Source organism: Ochlerotatus camptorhynchus, unplaced genomic scaffold (genome assembly GCF_037179485.1).
Source record: "Ochlerotatus camptorhynchus isolate MF236.1 unplaced genomic scaffold, CSIRO-AGI_Acam_v1.1 ptg000156l, whole genome shotgun sequence".
NCBI lineage: Eukaryota > Metazoa > Arthropoda > Insecta > Diptera > Culicidae > Ochlerotatus > Ochlerotatus camptorhynchus.
In genome coordinates this window covers 427030-446305 of record NW_027040646.1, presented here as the reverse complement: position 1 = coordinate 446305, position 19276 = coordinate 427030, and the positions used below count along the sequence as shown (strand labels likewise).

The following is a 19276-nucleotide window of genomic DNA, read 5'->3' as shown; positions in this document are numbered from 1 at the left end:
CTTCGCTCATTTTCAACTTCTATTCAATTTTCATACTGCCGTACTCTAACGGAACTATCCACCTACCCTCTTCTAAAGATCATACTCTAGCTAATAAATCATCACACTAAAGCTTCATGTTAGCATTTCCAACCAACTCTGAAAATCGTTAACTTCGCGTATGAAGTAACATAAAAAACACTTTGAATGAAATCACAAAGCAGTTCGTACATTGTTGCTCCCATGTAATGCAGCAAGTGGTCCATCTTCAGGTCATCCGCAACATTGAACATACGAAATCCTCCTTCGAGTCTCTTCACCCATCTCGCCCATTTGCATTTGTCTTTTTCGAAAGGTTCCATGACAAAGTTGGGTGCAACTGTAACAGCAACAACGGGCTCATTGTTCGCGGGAACACTAATCCTGACAGCAGTCATTTGTGCACCAACACAACAACATCAGCAGCAGTTTCGTAGTTTCACGCACACTTCGACATAAAATACACTACTAGTGCAGTTCGGAAGGGCCCCGTTTTGTAACGCTAGTGAGGTTAGATGGCCGCTTATCACACGTTCCTTCAATCTGGTATCCGCTCGTCCGACGCTGGAAGCTTCTCCGAAATCCGCCTTCTCGATGCGGTCGTCCTTTCCGTGATGATAATTCTTCTCAATTTGGGCAGGATTCTCTCCGTTCTCGTCGCCAAAACTGCTGTATCCACAGCGTAATTGCAAAACTTCCGGACTGTTTGTGAAGACGAATAGAAACACGTGTATCTCGTTCAATGAGTATAACATAAGTGAAGGTTTATTATTTGATCGTTTTGTATCCTGACAGGTAATGACGTTTGCTCAACAATGTTTATTCGAATTAGGGTTAAGCCCAGCACCCATCCTATATTATACGTTTAAAGTGTTATATGAACGGCCGTGCCTTAATCTGGTTTCTTTTTAAATAAGTATTGCCTGGTTATACTCCATACCCGAGTAATATAGGTTAACAAATAATCAATCAATGGGCTTATGGTATCAGAAAGATAAGATCACACTTTATGGGATTGTTCACATATTATTTCCGACGTCAAAAATTGAATCGGCATCCCAAAATCTACTAAATATGTGATTTTCGCCCAGATTGTGGAACATTTTAGGTTTTGTCCGACTTCTGAGATTTAATAAAGCTGGTTTAGATAACTGATTTTCTGGGGTTTTCTCCGTTGAGTAGTCTACAACCGATAAACGAACACGAATCACGAAACGGAGAAAGTCATTGTTCGATTATTCGCCACTTGAATTCCCATAGTGCAGGTGCACACTTGTTTTGCAAATTTGGTTGTGTGTGAAAATCACTAACCCCGAGTGTATTTCCCCGGCAACACACGATATTTTCAGCAAAGTGTATTAGTTAACCATTCTATAGCCACCCAAAATTTGTACAATCGCATATGCTACGCTATGCTATGTGCTATAAAGCAGCATCTTTGCGAGTAAGATTTAATTAGCGCGTTCCACCCGAGCCAAATCTTGCATTCAGCTAACACATTTGTCAGAATCCAAAATTCAAATAAATGGTCTTATCTCGGCAGTAACTAGAGTGGATCCGCTTGCACCACTTACAAGACACGGCAAGCTCTTCCCGACCTTAGATAAGACCACCCTACCGAACCACTCGTTAAGATACGAGGTGCTAAGAAGGCACGCTTTTCAACGACACAGTGAGCCGGCGGCCGCATTTTGTACACGCTAATTGATTAATCAGTCAGACAGACGATCTCCCATACTCCGGCGTGCAAGGTTGATCGATGGAATGTGAAATTCAAATCTCTTCCAGTCAGTCGTCTGGCAGCTATCAACAAGAAAGTCACTCGCTCCATAAAAAAAAAACACGAACATGGACTCACTGGCACGTGCTCTGCTGCCCTACCGGGACGTGATTGGGAATGTGGCTGGCATGTTGACCATCGCGCAGTTTCTGAGTGGTTGCTTCACGTGCAACAAGATCCGACTGAAGGGTAGCTCCGAAGGATTCTCCGCTTTGCAGTTTGTGTTCGGATGTGGATTGTGAGTTGTGGACTAACCGGTAAGGTTGATTTCATTTAAGGCAGGTTGACCAATTTCATTTTGCAGAACGGCCCTTCAGCTGAAATACTCCCAGATGCTTCGGGCGGCCGCCCTGATTCGAACTAGCTGCTATGCCCTTGCCATCTGCTTGGTCTACTCCGGATGGTATCTGTTCTACACTCCAAGTGGCAAGAGAAGCAACTTCTGGAAGCTGGTGATGAGAACATTCCTAGTCGTGGCTGGAGCCCTGATCTATACGGGTTTCGAAAATCCAGCACAAGTAAAGGACCGATTCGGACTGTTGGTGACAATCTTGACCCTGTGCTACATCGGATTGCCATTACTGAAATTGGTGAGTTGGTTGTGTTTTTTTTTTTACCACAGCCCCAAAGTTTAAACAAGTTATTTACAACTTCCATTCCCGTTCTACCGCTAGGGCGAAGTAATCAAAAATAAAAGCAGTGAAGGGCTTCCCTTGCCGGTGATCCTGGCCAGCACCGGAGCCTCCATCCTCTGGCTGCTGTACGGAATCATCTTACACAACTACTTTATCATTGTAAGTATTTGCCATGGGGGAAACTTTTCGTAGCTCATTAGAATTTGATGGAATTCAAATTTTCCTCCGTGCAGGTTCAGAAAGTTATAGCCCTTGGTTTGTGTGCGGTGCAGTTGTCGCTTTTTGTGATTTATCCAGCAACGGCAGCGGGACCGCCGAAGCAGAAGAAATCCAAAGGCGAATAATTGTACCTACCTACGTAAACAACGGGCCAAGGAAATCAGTCAAGCGTTTTGTGATAAGAGTGTTTACATGGTTCGGTGCACGATACGGTGTGTTCTAAGTGGTGGAGACACTGCAAACAGAAATCGATGAATAAATATTGCTTTGAAATTTAGTGCACGATCGTAGTTTTAAGTTTAAAGTAATTTAATGTTAATGTAGAGGGTATCACACTTCCCAGAATAACGTGAACCCCCGTTAATCTGAACGTCTTTTCGTGCATATTGACGAGGTTTATTTTTCATTAAATGATTCTAGTACGCCTATGACCATCACAAAAGGGAGATTCTGGTAACCTCATTTGCTGAATCATAACAAATTCTGTGTTCCGTTTCGGAACGTTCCATTTCACTTTACTCCGTTCCATGTGCTAAATGACGTTTGAGCAACTGGGTTCCTTAAAGGTGTTGAGATAAATGCATATTCGTAATCTGCATTAAAAATGGAACCCAAACCAAAAATTTCATGAAATTTGGTACACTGGAACTATTTTAAATAAGAACGATTGCGTTTCACCTTATTAGCGCCCCTCGGTGTCACTTTGTATGGGAGCGAGCTGTCAGTTTGTCAGTTTAGTTTCAAACAGTGAAGTTATTATTTTGCTTTAAATCTTGATTTAAAAATCGAGATGAAAGTGTGTGGGTTCGAAAAAAATATCGCTGTGCTCAGAAAACGATGCTCTTTCAGATGATATATAAAAACCGATTTATTTTTTCATAATTTAAGAATCGAATTTTTACTTTGCACGGCATGCATATTAGCGGGGTTCAATCTAAAAAGGTTTTAGATTAAAAACGGTCAGATTACCACGGTATATTATTACCCAGAATGGTTCATTTCCATTGGGAATGTTTTATTTCCCAGAAAACATTTTTTTTAAATTGACGACAACTCGCTATGATGTCAGAATTTAGCAAAAGACACCTCCCTATAGCTGTAAAATTTACTTTTGGGAATATTCATCAAAAAATACTTTTCCGTTTTCTTTTAAGCTGCGTACTAGACTTTAGAAGCCAACTTTTCCAGCGTTAAAAAATAGTTTTGGAGAGAGCTTATCCAGCTTTTTCCGAGGCTTTTTCACAACCATTATTCAACTTGTCAGTCACACTGATTAACAGCAGTCAATAAACGCTAATATTACTTCTATGCACATATCAATAAACTTTCAACTTGTAGCTGCAAAACAAAGCCAAAAATGTGAATATATTACTCATTTGATGGCTTCTACACAATCCACCAGTCTTGCTGAATAACATAATTAACTAGTTGAGAAAAGTGATTCATGTGCACTATTATAAAGCCTTTACTCAGCGATCTTGTTGTAGAAGGGCATGTCGATTTGTTTGCTTCAGTTCAATGTGTTGGCGTAGATGAGTTGGTAGTGTCGAGGTTTCCCAATGCGGTCGTCTCGAGTTCGAGTCCAGGCTCACACGGGAAAAAAAGAGTTCCCATATTCGTGAACCACAGCCTTGATTGAACCATAATTCACGGTGTATATTTGAGAAAATTTTGTTCTGGATATTTGGCCGTGATTTTTAGTTCCGCAGTGAGCAGTCAAGCAGTGAGCCAATTTAAAATCGTTAGTTTCGTATTGATTGTTGGTACAACATTCTTAATTGGCCATAACATATTAAATATGCATCCCATAGTGGATGGACCAATATCGAAAATCCCACATTAAGAATGTCGTATCTCAGAGCCACCCTCCGTGCCCTAAGGTGCACACTCAGTGAAGACACTAAAGTTGGTTGATACAGTATAGACAAATCATATGCTCTAAATTAGCCATATAGGATTATTAGACACTATAAGGAAGCAGACAGCTATAAAGGACATTCCTACAACGGAAAATTATTTAGTTTTCCAACCCGAAAAATTCATAGACCGGACCGGGAAACGAACCTCCAGCATGGTCTTACTTTGTAGCTGTGCCTATACCGACTGAGCTAAGGGAGGCCATCACAAAGAAGCATATAAGGGAGGCCTATTGTTGTGTATGGAGACCTCCAAACTCAACAATAGACTTCTAACGCTGCTAACGATAACAATAGGGCTGTTTCCCCTACGTGTAATTTGCACAAACCTCGACACTTTAATTTGACACTTTTCAATTGATTTAATAACATGCTTACTAGACGTCTAATAGGGTAAACGCTCCTATAGTTGCGGTACGTTAGAAGTGTTACGTTCCTTTAGTTGTGTATTGAGTCTCCATACACAACTATAGGAATCTAACGCTTCTAACGTACCGTAAAACGGGGTATCTTTGATAATGCGGGTAACTTTGATAGTATAATATAAAGAATAAATTTACTCGCTGTGCTTTTTCCAAATAAGAAACATTGGTTCCATATTGTAGCTTAGGGTATTTCCGTTGCTATCGTATATAATTTTTATATAGTATGTGTTAAATATTTTACAAAAATATTAAAAAAACCATTTTAGTGTTTTTCGCCTTTTTGTAAAAGCACTCAAACCATCTTTTATGAAATGTATTTCCGATACAGCCATCACAATTTCAATGTTGTATTCTTATTGCTTATGAAGTTTTCTGATTATATACTCATTCAAAGTTTCATATTTAAAGAACTTAATTGTTTTTGTTACACTCATTTTTTTCTACATTCATCGAGCATTATCAAAGTAACTCCAAATCAAAATACTGAAGTTCGGTCACAAAACTAAAAAAAAAAATAGTGCAAATTCTTTAATTTTCGTTCAACATGTTACTAACGAATTAACTCTTGGATCCTCAGTACTTGTTTTAAAAATATAAAATTTGAAAAACATTCATTGCTGTAAAAAGTATTTAGAATATACTTTAAAAAACTACCAATGTTACCCCGTTTTACGGTACCGTAACTATAGGAGCGTTTCCCCTATATGTTTTCTTGCTCCATTGCATTTTGATACACATTGCATTGCATTGCTTTACAATATTGCTGAATAAAGATGGATACAGTTAGCATAATAGCTTAGCTCATTATGCATCCATGTTGTATTATATTAATTACTCCACAACACTGGTTCAGCCAAACAACAAGACACAATCAGTAGAATAGTGGTTACCGTTTCCGCTTTCCAAGTAGAAGGTTGCAAGTTCAATCCCATGTTCAACCTTTTTCTAATTGTGTTCTTCACCTAATTTTCCTCGAAAATTCACCAACACGCTCTCATATATCCTACCAATACAACCAGACGTGAAAACCTCTATAACCATAAGCCATATAGGGCTAAGATAAGAGCTAGTGCTCATGTCCCAACCACTCGAGGAAAATGGAGCATCATTTAACTTTTTTTAGATTAAATGCTATGCTCCCAACGACCAATCATTTATAATAACGGAACGTAAGGAACGAGATGTCCACGTTTCATCCATTTATTGGATTCTGAAGCATCGTGTTTAAATCTTTGATTTAAACAGGCCCGATGTTTCTGAATCATCTTGCCCCTTAAATGCTGCACAGTAGGCCTGGCCGTTTTGATATATTTTGCGCATTTCTGATGTACAAAATATACCAAATAGACAAGAAAAAGGATGGAGATATATCTATCATTTTCCAGGGTGCTTTCATGAACTGGCTGTGTTGGTGTTAGATTAGGTATGTAATAAATTTTCTAATAGCTGTGTGTTGCGTTCCTCGTCAGAAACATGAAAATAATCACTAAAGAAACAACCAACCTTGGCGTAAATTTTCTTGCAGTTGAATAATATTTAGTTTAATAAATGTACAACATTACAATCTCTTGTACATTTATTAAACTAAATATTATTCAACTATTATTAATGTATAATATATGTAATAAATTATCGAAAAAGCTCTGTTACAAATCATGTACATGCATATAGATTAATTGCTTCTCGAAATATCTCATACAACACCAGCACGTCCTTTGTGTAGTGGTATGATGCCAAATCCGGCCAGAAGATCGTCGGACCGTCGTGAGCCTTCAGGAGAGGGAGAAGCCGCTTTTGGAGACACTCTTCCAAATACACCTGTCCATTCATGGTGCTTGCGGTAACCAAAGGTTTATTCCGTTTTCCGCAAGTACAAATCGCTTGCCAAATTCTTGACGAACTTCGACATCTTCTGTGTCCGGAGGTTATCGGGAACATCACACTTATCCTTGACAGTCACATACAGGTTTTTTGGAATCTGGTTGAAGTCCGCCTTCACATATGTCTCGTCATCCATTACGCAGCAGTGTGGTTTTGTTAACTTCTGGTCGTACAACTTCCGGGCACGGCTTTTTGCGACCGTTATCTGTTTCTCGTTACGGTTTGGGGACTTCTGAACCCTAAACGTAGGGTATACGTCCCTAACCTCGGTCTAATATGAATGCTTCATCTACATTTTATGCCGTATCTTATAGAATAATTGAGCTGCAGTCGATTTTTCACTGTCAATATGTAAGCATAGATATTCTTATAATTTGGGTATTGATTAGGCACGACTGAAAATTGTTCAATCTCACCATTATAACATGATAACTTAACAGGTAGTTGGATGTAATATCGGTCTACTCAATTGGGCCTTTAAATGGATGCAACTTCGTCCTATCGACACCTATGTTTAACGAAATGGGATTATGCTTATGGTGTTGTTGCAGAGTCTTCGTCAACGCGAATTGTTTCACCAATACCAAAACAAAGATATCAAATAAAGTTCGTAGGCAATAAAGTCTGGAACGCGCAAAAATTGGTCAACTTTAAATTGCTTTAAAAACTTCTGAAATGCTGCATTTGTAAAGTTGAGTGTATATACAATGGTTTGCTATGATGAGTTTTCACCGTTTGCTATCCAGTTTTCAAAATGACGTCCAAGCAAGAGGAGCAGCGTGTCAAAATTTTGTTCGTTCAGCAAGAGAATCCGACGTTCTCACACACCAAATTGGCAAAATTGCTGAATCGACCGTGAAAAACATTTTAAAAGTGTTCGGGGAGCGTTTGTCGACCGCCAGGAAGCCTGGAAGCGGTGGCAATCGTAATTCGGACGTGGCAGCGACGACGAAGAAGGTGGCGGTGAAATATAAGCGGAATCCTAACCTCTTCATCCGGGACGTCGTTGGAAAGCTCAATGTCTCCCATAATACTGTGCAGCGGGCCAAGAAACGAGCCGGGTTGTCGACGTTTAAGAAGGTGAAGGTGGCGAACCGAGATTACAAACAAAACACGTCGGCAAAGCAGCGGTCCCGAAAGCTGAATCTGCTCACAAAGTTCGACTGTTTCGTCATGGACGATGAAACTTATGGGGAGGCGGATTTCAAGCAGCTTCCGGGACAGGAGTTTTATACCGCATCAGGAAAAGGTAAGGTGGCTGAAATTTTCAAAACCATCAAACTATCGAAGTTCCCGAAAAAATATCTCGTCTCATATGCACGTGTGGACTAAAAAAGCGGCATATTCATTACTGCGGGAACCATCAATCAACAGATCTACGTCCAGGAGTGCCTGGAAAAGCGGCTTCTACCATTCCTAAAGCAACACAATAGATCTGTGCTGTTTTAGCCGGACTTGGCGAGCTGCCACTATGGGAAAAAGGCAATCGAGTGGTACGATACGAACAACGTGGTTGTGGTACCCAAAGACCACTACCCTCCCAACAGCCTAGAACTCTGCCCTATCGAACGGTATTGGGCCTTGGTCAAACAGAATCGAAAAAAAACTAATAAATCCATGGAAAACGAGCAGCAGTTTAAATCTTAACTGGCGTTTGGCGGCGAATAAGGTCGATGAGACCACTGTGCAAAATTGAATGGAAGGGGTTAAGCGGAAGGCACGGCAGTTCGTATTTGGCAAACCAAAAGAATAATCGAACATTTTTCCCTTTAAATATATGAATTGAACTACCGAAAGAAAAATAAGAAGATTTTTGTGTTATGAATTTTGAATGAAAGAAACGATTTTTTTGTCGATCAATTTTTGCGCGTTCCAGTCATCAAGCATCAAAATTACACCCCTAATGTTCATTCCATAGTTATAAAGCGCTAAAAACGTTAAATCTTCTAAATGTACAGTAAGAGTGAAAAGTGTGATATTGATTTATTAGGCTAGCATGTTACAAAAAGATAAGTCCTTTCAATTCATGAGATTATTAGGTTTTTTGATGACCACCGCTATGTAGATTTTCGTTAGTGCAGTAATACCAACAATCAATACGAAACTATCGATTTTAAATTGGCTCACTACTTAAACTAGCCTATTGGTCCCAAGCAAATCGATTAACGTATCCCATTCTAGTCGAAATTCTAGTGCTACATAATGTTTGTTTTGATACGCTATGAAAGTTTGACAGATAAATGAGGGGTTAGTGGATTTTTCTATGTTTCGAGGGGTGAATCGATTAGCTTGGGACCGAAGAGAATACCAGAGCTGAGCCAAAAAGTTGAGCACGTTTCTTCGGGACCTTCTGGTCTATGAGTTACCTCTATGGTAATATCAAAGACGAATACTAAGATGAAACTGTCGGAAGAAAAACTATCTATTTTAGTGTCCTTTTTCACGGTTATTTTCATCGAATGAATAACCTCCGTATTCAAGGTAATTTTGTAGTTTTGCTGCCCCCTCGGTAGTGATGAAATTTAGCGCTTTTTTTTTTATCAAAACAAACACACCAGAATCAGAGAAGTCCCATATTTTAATTACTCGATTAACAACTAATCGATTTTTATTTGTTCGCTGTGCTGCCATTTTTCCACCAATGAGAGTGCAGCACATGTTTGAAACGATCGGCTATGATCCTCTGGAGATATTAATGCTTATTTTTTGTTTCCTTGATATGTTTTCCGTGCTGAGTACCAATGCTACCGACGCCAGGGAGGCAGCTCCCACACCTGGACCCTACCTATCGACCCATCAACTCATGAACCGGGGACCAACGGCTTTACTTCCCATCCGAAGGAAGGCGTGATCAGAGATGTTATGCCTCAGAACATCCCGGCTGCGCCGACTGGGATTGAACCCAGGCCTTCTGGAGTGAGAGGTAATCACGCTTACCACTACACCACTGGCACCGCTTATATCGGCATGATATAACCGATTACAAATATTTTACTTTTCGGTCCGTTAATCGATTAATCAATTATTCGAATGAAAATCGGCCATCACTAGATGAATGTGAAACGTCATTTCAAATATAAGGACCGTACATAAATAATGATACAACTTGAAAGGGATCGGGGCTAATCACAAATTACGTCCCAAGGGTACTGAAATAAACATGAGTGTTCACCGGTTGGTAATACCAACAATCAATACAAAACTATGGATTTTAAATTGGATCACTACTTGACTAGCCTAGTATGCCCTTGAGTGCGTTTTCAAATCCGAAACAGATCCAAATGATGTTGTTCCATTCATAAGTGGGCCAGTTCACTAGTTTTTATACATTGAGGATGATAGCTAGTCCCGTTCTCTGTATAATTACAGGTGATCTGGCTATAACGGAGTAGCAACTGCGAGCGGTCATGCTCATGCTCATTGGTGACATCACCTAATTGAAGTCTTGAAAATTAATGAAATTATGGATGGTCTGACTATGAATGAAAAGCATACGTAAAAAAGAACAACAAATTTCGATTCGAGTATGAGCTCACAACACCCACAGGGTTCCCCATCGTATTTGTGACGGCTGAATTCAAGACAGGTTATTTTTTCGCGATTGAGATACCCGCAACCCTCCCCCCCCCCACACAAACACACTCAGACCACTCAATTGTCTATATTCTCTCGCATTGTTACTCGCAATCTCGACGTCATCAATCTTCTATGAGTTAAGTATGATGACATGAATTCAAGCGCTAACTCTATTCCGCTTAGTACACGCTTGACCACTACTACGTACGGCTCGAGTGGTTGCGGTTTTGAGTTAGTTCAAGGTCTCGCTCTCGTGATCTCCGTGATTTTGATTAAATCGCAGACGAATCATGGAATCGCTATCCCGTGCATTGCAGCCGTACAAGGAATTGGTGGGAAATGTAGCCGCTATCGTTACAGTCCTGCAGATGTTCAGCGGTGGTTTCGTGTGCAACGACATTCGGAAGAAGGGCACCTCGGACGGCTTCTCGCCGATGCCATTCCTCGGCGGTTGTGGACTGTAAGTACGCGATGAGTGACAAACGTGACTTGCAAATAATATCAATCGCCCGTGTTCGAAAAAAGCGGGATTCTCTTCCTGAAGCATGCCCTGTTGATGGACGATCCGGCCATGATTCGGGCCAATGTGGTGGGCCTGGGAATAAGCGTGGCTTACTCGGTGTTCTTTTACCTCTACACGCCACGGCAGAGCAAGGCTGACTTTTGGAAACAGCTTGGAACGGTCGGAGCGGTGGCGATGGCCATGTTGGCCTACGCGCAAATTGAGAATGCCGAACTGGTGGAGGATCGATTCGGGCTGATCCTAACGGTGCTGTTGTTGATGCTGATTGCGCAACCGTTGTTTGGTTTGGTAGGTCACTAATCCGGATCGCTGATTACTGCTGAATTAAACCCGATTCCGTTTCAGCCGGAAATTATTCGCAAGAAGAGCACTGAGGGACTCCCGTTTCCGATGATCCTGTCCGGTACGGTAGTTGGCTGCATGTGGCTGCTCTACGGGATCATCCTCAACAATACGTTTGTCATTGTGAGTTCGATAATAGTGATTTCAGGATTCGACTTTAATGTGATTCACTTTGATTGCAGTTCCAAAACCTGGCAGCCGTTTCGCTGAGTGGAGTCCAGTTGGCGCTGTTTGTGATATATCCTACGAAGGATGCGAAGAAGAAAAAGCAATAAGCACGCGTTTTTGCTAGTCATTGACAAAGCCTTATCTCTTGAGTGTCTACTCAGTTCTCGTTATATCGTAGATATGCATTCGGATGGTATTAAATACACTTAGAAATGAATAGGGGTATTTCTGATATGTTTGTTGATTTAAATATAGCATGGAATTACGTTGCTGGTCTAATCAAAACTCTGTGGAAGTGGGTTTCGTTTAATTACACTTGAAACGTCGAGAAACTCTACAGCTTCTCCACAGATCTTTCTACTTGAGAGTAGTCTCTAAATTAACCCTAATAAAATCAGACAGCAATTAGTGCGAGGGGTTTTCCATGGGCATTTCGTCTGTTTGTAGAAATTGTCACGGCAAGGTCCGAAATGCGCAATATACGCAGAGATTTATGCATTGAGGCTCTACCCATTGGAGGAACATTTGACATTTGTTCACTGTTTGAATTAATGTTTTAGTGTTTTGGTATCTGGAATTGAAGTCTGCGTTGGGGATTAGCTATCGGCTAATATGTACATCTCAGGTAGCCTAGTCAGTCGAAGAACGGCGTCATCAAGCTGGATGCGGAAGTTATAATTCCAGGTTCGGTTTATAAGCTCCACTAAAACCCATTCCTTACTCTCTCCTCTGCCTGGATCCCCCCTCCCCCCGGGACCAATGTGAAGCGACAACTTCGGGGGGTGACTGTGCTCATGCACTTCTGATACTCTCAGCGCTAGCTGGCGTTGCTAGATCGCTGCTCTTCTCTCCATTCACGCTGCAGCTCCGACATAATCTGCGTGACTGCCCTGCTGACTGCATTCCAAGTACCCTCCTCTCGACACATTTCATCAACGACATTCTCCTCGTTAAGGACAGACATCTTCCTTCGCACTGTCTCGAACCTTGGACAGACGAAGACCACATGCTCCGGCGTTTCATCGACGTTGCCACACTTCGGACAGAGGGGTGACGCTGCGTGTCCGAACTGATGTAGGTATTTCCTGAAGCAGCCATGGCCAGACAGGAACTGCGTTAGGTGGAAGTTGACTTCTCTGTGTTTTTCGTTCACCCACTCCTGTTGCCACTTAGCCAATGATTCCACTCTCACAACTTTCCGTACTCTTCCGGCTTCTCTCCGCCTGTATCACTCGGTGTCCTCCGCCAGGGTGATGAAGATAGGGATCATTCCGGCAGTAACGCATACTGCTTCCGATGAGATGGTTCTGTACGCAATCACGACTCGCATGGCCATGAGCCGGAACGCACTGCTCAGTTTCCTTTGGTTCTGCTTCGTTTTCAGTGCTGGAACCCAGGCTGGACCTCCATACCTCAGTATCGATGACGAAACACTGGCAAGAAGACGCCTCTTGCTACTGCTGGGACCAGCGTTTTTCGGCATGATTCTAGATATCGCGTCGATGGCCTTCGAAGCCTTCTCAAAGGCATATTCGACGTGGCTGTTGAAGTCGATCATCGATCATCACTCCCAGGTATTTAAACACACGTTTCCAGGCTATGGCGTGCTCCCCGACGGTGATTTCTGCCCGCTGTACCGCTTTACAGTTACTGACTTCCGTTTTCTGGTGGGCTATCTGCAGCTTCGCTCCTTGCATCCAGTTACCAATCATGTCGATCACCTCGGTTGATAACACTTCCACCTCTTCCAGCGTCTCGCCTGTTACCGTCAAGAAGACGTAGTCCGCAAAGCCAACGATCTCAACACCTTTGGGCAGCTTCAGCGTTAGCACGCCGTTGTACATCCCGTTCCAGAGCGTTGGACTCCCGCTGTGATCCTAATCGATCTCTGTCCGATGTCGTAGACCAGAACCCGGTTCTGGAAATAACTCCTCAGGATCCTGCCCAGGTAGTCAGGGACTCTCATTCTATCCAGTGCTTCGGCGATGGCCTCCCAGCTGGCACTGTTGAACGCATTCTTGACGTCGATCGTTATCACGGCGCAATATCGATTTCCTCTTCGCTTCTGTTTGGACGCCTTCTCAGCTCTCTCGACCACTGTCCGAATTGCATCCACCGTTGATCTCCCTTTCCGAAATCCGAACTACCTCTCCGATAATCCGTGCTCACTCTCCGTTAATGTATGATGGATCCCACGGTGGTTTTCCTGGTTTCGGCAGCAAAACTAGCTTCTGTATCCCAAATGACCCTCGTCCAGGCATTTCTGCAGCACCATCCTGAACATGCCGATTTCAACGCTACGTTGGGGATTCCATCCGGACCGGAAGCTTTCTTCACCTTCAATCCTTTCGCCACTGTTACGAGTTCCTCGTTGGTGACTTCGACATTATCTCCCTCGAGGGGGGCGACTCTATCTGCGATGCAGGAAATATTTTGTTTTGCAGTCGTTAGCTGCGCGCACGCTGTTTAGATCGAAAGAAGATTGGTGACAATTCTGAAGATCTCCTACAAAAAGATGATGCGCGATGCAAGTAGATGCGAAAATTGATATAAGATTTTTCGAAGATTCATTCGCTAGTGTTTGATTTTTCCGAGGGGGACGACTCTATCTACGATACAGAAAAGATTGTGTTTTGCTGTGGCTAGCTGCGCGCACGCTGAGAAGATAGAAAGAAGATTGATGACGATTCTGAAGATTTCCTGCAAAAAGATGATGCACGATGCAAGTAGATGCGACAAATGAAAGAAGATTTTTCGAAGATTTATTCGTTAGTGTGAGATTTGTTGAGCATCTAAACTTGAGATTTAGATGTGTCGCCCCCCTCGGATTTTTCGAGCATCTAGAATTGAGATTTAGATGTGTCGCCCCCTAGATCTCCCTCTCCTTCTCCGTACGGAGGGTCGTTGGGTCGTGCTTCGGGAAAAGTCCTTCCACGACGACTTTCAGCTTCTCTGGACACATTTCAGTGGGCATCGTTGGACCTCTGATCTTCGCCATCACGACTCGGTATGCGTCGCCTCAAGGGTTGGCATCAGCGTCTCGACACAGCTCCTTAAAACAGTTTAACTTGCTCTGCTTTATCTCTCGTTTAAGTGCGGCCCTGGCCGCTCGAAACACTCCTCTTCGTTCCTCTCTGTGTGCTTTTGTTCATGCTCTCTGAACACGTCTTCTGGCTCTGAGACAACTAGCGCCACACTCTCCAATCCATGTTTGCCACCAGCGACGGACTGCAGAAAGTAACGTCGATAGTGGATTCCCGGCCATCTCTGCGAAAAGTGCCAAAGCTTCCAGCAGACTGTGCCCTCTTGCATTGGAACATCTGCTTCCCCACTCCACTGCCCAAGCATTGAAGTCTCCTTCGATGACTACCGGTCGTCGTTCAATCAGCTCTTCGATAAGCCCATGCAGCATCTCATGGAACTGCTCCATCGTCCATCTGGGGGGTTCGTAGGTGTATGTGTGTATTCTCTCTAACCCCACACTGGCGGGCAGTATTATTATGGAACAACTCTCTCTACAATGTCACATTTATGGTCATTTTAGACAGATTTAGTCCGGGAGTCAGAAGGTGATAGCTCTATTGCAGATCCAGCAACCCATTTCAGAATGTCTGGAGAGTCACGCCCAATACGAGATTACTTTCACTTACTATATACCCCGCATGTATGTATTACCTCTATCAATTGGATATTAGTATTACACACACTTCCAGTTTCAAAATATTCTTTTGAATCCTGGCACGTATTTAGTTTAGTTTAGTTTTAAATTGTAAAAAGTATTTGAACTGGTCTCACTATGTTAATTTGATCTTCCAATCCATGGGTTCCGTCAAGGCGTAATCAACTCTGCACACTGTGCCGAAACACATCACGGCACACGGTTAGGGTACACTTTGACAAGTGACACAAAACATAATATGCAACGGCATCAGTGATGTTTGCTATCGTTGTTCTAATAGTTGCTAAGGTTTTGCACTTTGCTGACAGTCATCGATCTTCGCTTCAGGATGAAATTGACACATCAACCGGACTAGACGATCGAATTCCGGATTAGATGACAAACATATACTTTGCACGGATCTCTCATGCAGCCAGTACTTCGTCCAATTCCCTGCAAGAGTTGTCAATGTTTGAGTGATAAATAAATACCAGCGCCAAGATCATCACCAGCAACAGCAATAACTAGGTCACTCTCAGGGTCATCCATTTTAGCAACGAACACTTGCTTGGCGTTTCCAATATCGGTAATCACGGATCACATGGGCCAATGTCACAGGGTGGCCAGATACATAGCGTCATACAAATCAGGCACCTTTCTCCTGGATGAGCGATCTACGGCACCACTAGTCACTCATCTTGTTTAATTATTCTAGATTATTTCAATAACTATTATGATACCCAATTGTACATTATTAGACAATTTATTTGATAGGCTTTCTGTAAAACAAATTAAGCCCATTTTGACAAACCTGATCCCGATCCTTAAGCCCTTCACACTTTTCCCTTGGAATACAACAGAACCACATTCGGCACCTCAAAATGTTTCACCTGAAGTAAATCGAACTTTTTTTTTGCAAAATCCCCACTAATCTTCAAGTTGCCGGGCTTACCTTCTACCACAGACAAACAGACGCAACTCTTTGAAAACCTTGTTCTTGAAAACACAGTATCTCAAAACATATAACCTCAGTAACGACATCTCTCTAGCTTCTCGCGGAAAACAAGCTTGCTCGCTAACTCGTAAACAATATTGCATAAAAGTTCTATAGAATGTATAGAAACGTCAAAGTGATCTGATGCCAGCGCTGCGGCGAGTAGTTCGCGGAACTGATAATATTCAAATCAACCGTTAAATGCATGAACGAAGATACACAATGAAGAGTTACGTCTGTTTGTCTGTGCTTCTACCATGTACAATACGGATCGAGAAGAGTCAGATACGGAGGGAATCGCTGACCCGTTCATGTCCCAATTCAGCAGTGTCTTCGTCAAAGAAAGTTTACCTAACGACCACATCGTAGTCGCCGTAAGTGATGTTCCCGTACTTTCTCCTGTTGGGCCGCATCCGCCTATCTCGACTAATGATGTTCGTAGAGCAGGCCTTCGTTTGAAAAATTCTTTCAGCACTGGCCCTGACGGAATCCCTTCCGCGGTTATTAAGAACTGTATTGGAGTGCTGGCCGCACCTTTAGCATCCATATTCAACCTCTCTTTGGATTCTGGGATTTTTCCCGACTGCTGGAAGGATTCTTTTGTTTTCCCTGTCTTCAAAAAAAAGCAATAAGCAGTCGGTGTCCAACTACCGTGGTATCGCTGCTTTATGTGCAGTCTCCAAACTTTTTGAACTATTGGTGCTAGATTAATTAAAACACACATGCTCTAGTTACATCGCGACTGAACAACACGGATTTATGCCGAAGAGGTCGACCGCTACAAATCTCGTTCAATACACATCATCAATCATACGCGAGATGGAAAGAGGTCATCAAGTGGATGCTATCTACACCGATGTTTCTGCTGCTTTTGATAAACTCAATCACGAGATTACAAGTGGTCAAACTAGAGCGACTTGGCTTTCATGGTTCCCTTCTTGATTGGCTTCGCTCATACGGTCGACATATGTCAGTGAAGATTGGAGATCATTTTTCTCAACCGTTCGCTGTTTCTTCTGGTGTACCTCAAGGCAGTCATCTGGCACCGTTCATATTTTTATTGTATCTGAATGACGTTCACTTTTCGATCCGTTGCCTGAAGCTGTCTTATGCTGACGATTTTAACCTATACTTAGTCATCAAAGATCGAAGTAATGCATTGTTTCTTCAGCAGCAGCTGGACGTTTTTGCTGTTTGGTGTGACAAGAACAGGATGGTATTAAATGCTTCTAAATGTGCCATTATAACGTTTTCCAGGAAAAAATCACCTATCTGTTATGCAGGAGCAAATATTAAGCCGTGAATCTACCATTAAAGACTTACTACTTGATTCACAACTCACCTTCAAGGACCATTTGGCTTATGTTTCCGCTAAGGCATCTTCTCAACTTGGTTTCATTTCCACGATCCACTATTTTAGTTATTTTTTTTTTTTGGAGATTATGCCAAATTACAATTTAAAAAATAAAAATGTTATGCTGAATGTCTTTGCCAAATGGGCTTCCCCCTTTAGAAAATCATCCGGATTTAAAATTTGCGAAAGTTCGTGCAAGAGCTTCAAACCCATAAAGAAGAAGAAGATAATCTATCTGATACGATAGCTCAGACAAGGACGCAAGTTTGATCAATGTTCAATAGTTACTATTGCTAATCTGTTATAATTTTAGTGGCCATTCCATAGCAAAACGATATAGAGGGAGGTAGCTCATCGATTCTTCCGGTTCGCCTCCTAGCATCGTGCTATAAGGTACCAGGCGATAACCAGGGTAGTTGATCGATAGCTCGATGACGTCATTTCGTTGGCGTCTGCAATGGGAAATTCTCATAGCAGGCGTTGACGATGGGACGTTGTCGAGTTGTTGAATAGCAACTATCGTGGTAACTCACCGATTACCTGTCGATCTGCCAAATTTGGAAAGACGTCTGCATGGAATTGTCTCATATAATAATATTCCGCCCACTATATCACAAGAAATTGCGAGTAGCTGAGTGGAATGGAGATAAGTTAAGCATTGGGTACAGGACCAAGTCTCCCCTGGGTAGTGCCAGAAGATGAGCGCAATAGAATCATCAAGTTGCCATAAGGCACGGAATGAGACTATTGCATGGCTGGGTAGTCAAAGTCTTCCATTCGTTAGTCATTTCAGGTGGATTAGAACAGGTTTAGGTTTAGGGTGGGCGTTGGCCAGATTTGGATTTTTCAGATATAATCCTAAATAGGACCTAGATTATTTAATATACTAGTAACCTCAAATTCTGTCACAATGTTTCATTGTGACTAATCAACACTCAATGGGTAAAATATCAAATTTGAGGTGAATTTGAAAAAAAAGGGAACTTGGAGTGTAGAGCGCACTGCTCACTGGGCGATTCTGAAGTCTGACCAAGTGAGTGGGTTACGGGTTTATTTGATTGTACGTCATTTCCAAGTTATATATAGATACATTCATACCATTGGCATTTTGTATTTGAGATGAGACAGAGACAGGATGCGGAGGGCCCGCTTAGGGGGAGCGTAACCCATGTTATGGCTTCCATTTATTAAATAGTTCAGATAGGCTGGAAATGATAGGTTCATGGTGAGAAAATGTACCATATGGTGCCCGTTCACTGATCAAAATTAGAGAGAGAATAAGGGGATTGACGATGATTAGTCAAGTTTCATTTTGCATTTGCATATAATTGTAAGTTTCGGTTTGCTTTTGTAATTGTAAGATAGATAGTTTGGCTCAATTGAAACATTGAGTTGTATAAACTTGACGAATCATACCTCTAAAATAGTAGTAGTTACAGTGCCGCACTATCTAACAACCACTGCCTGCAACTAATGTTGGAGGGGTCAGCAGGGCTGATTACGGATCAAAACTAACATAACTCTAACACTGAAATGATCCCGAAACTAACGCTCATTCATTGCACTTTGAGTCATAAAGTAGTTTTATTTATTTTCCTACTAATCTATCTACACACTTAGTTTTTTCTACCGAGCTCGGCTGTGCGGGTCTCGGCGGGAAGGGTTTCGCTGAGATCTCGGTGGGAGTGACATTTGATTGAGGTCTCGGATAATGCCTTTTCTAATAATCTGCCTAGGTTTCTTTTCTTTGTTATCTACTTTATCCCCTTTTTATTTTTCTGCTCTTC

General features: G+C 42.1%; 2 protein-coding genes across 2 annotated transcripts; both read left to right on the top strand.

Moving 5' to 3' along the window:
• Positions 1-1785: 1785 nt before the first annotated feature.
• LOC135701325 (sugar transporter SWEET1-like) lies at positions 1786-2937 on the top strand. Its single transcript, XM_065222091.1, has 4 exons — positions 1786-2036; positions 2103-2388; positions 2473-2592; positions 2667-2937. The coding sequence occupies exons 1-4, from the start codon at positions 1867-1869 to the stop codon at positions 2775-2777; spliced, it is 687 nt and encodes a 228-aa protein (XP_065078163.1). The 5' UTR covers positions 1786-1866; the 3' UTR covers positions 2778-2937.
• A 7718-nt stretch (positions 2938-10655) lies between these two features.
• LOC135701319 (sugar transporter SWEET1-like) lies at positions 10656-11724 on the top strand. Its single transcript, XM_065222079.1, has 4 exons — positions 10656-10910; positions 10976-11261; positions 11319-11438; positions 11498-11724. The coding sequence occupies exons 1-4, from the start codon at positions 10741-10743 to the stop codon at positions 11588-11590; spliced, it is 669 nt and encodes a 222-aa protein (XP_065078151.1). The 5' UTR covers positions 10656-10740; the 3' UTR covers positions 11591-11724.
• Positions 11725-19276: the final 7552 nt, after the last annotated feature.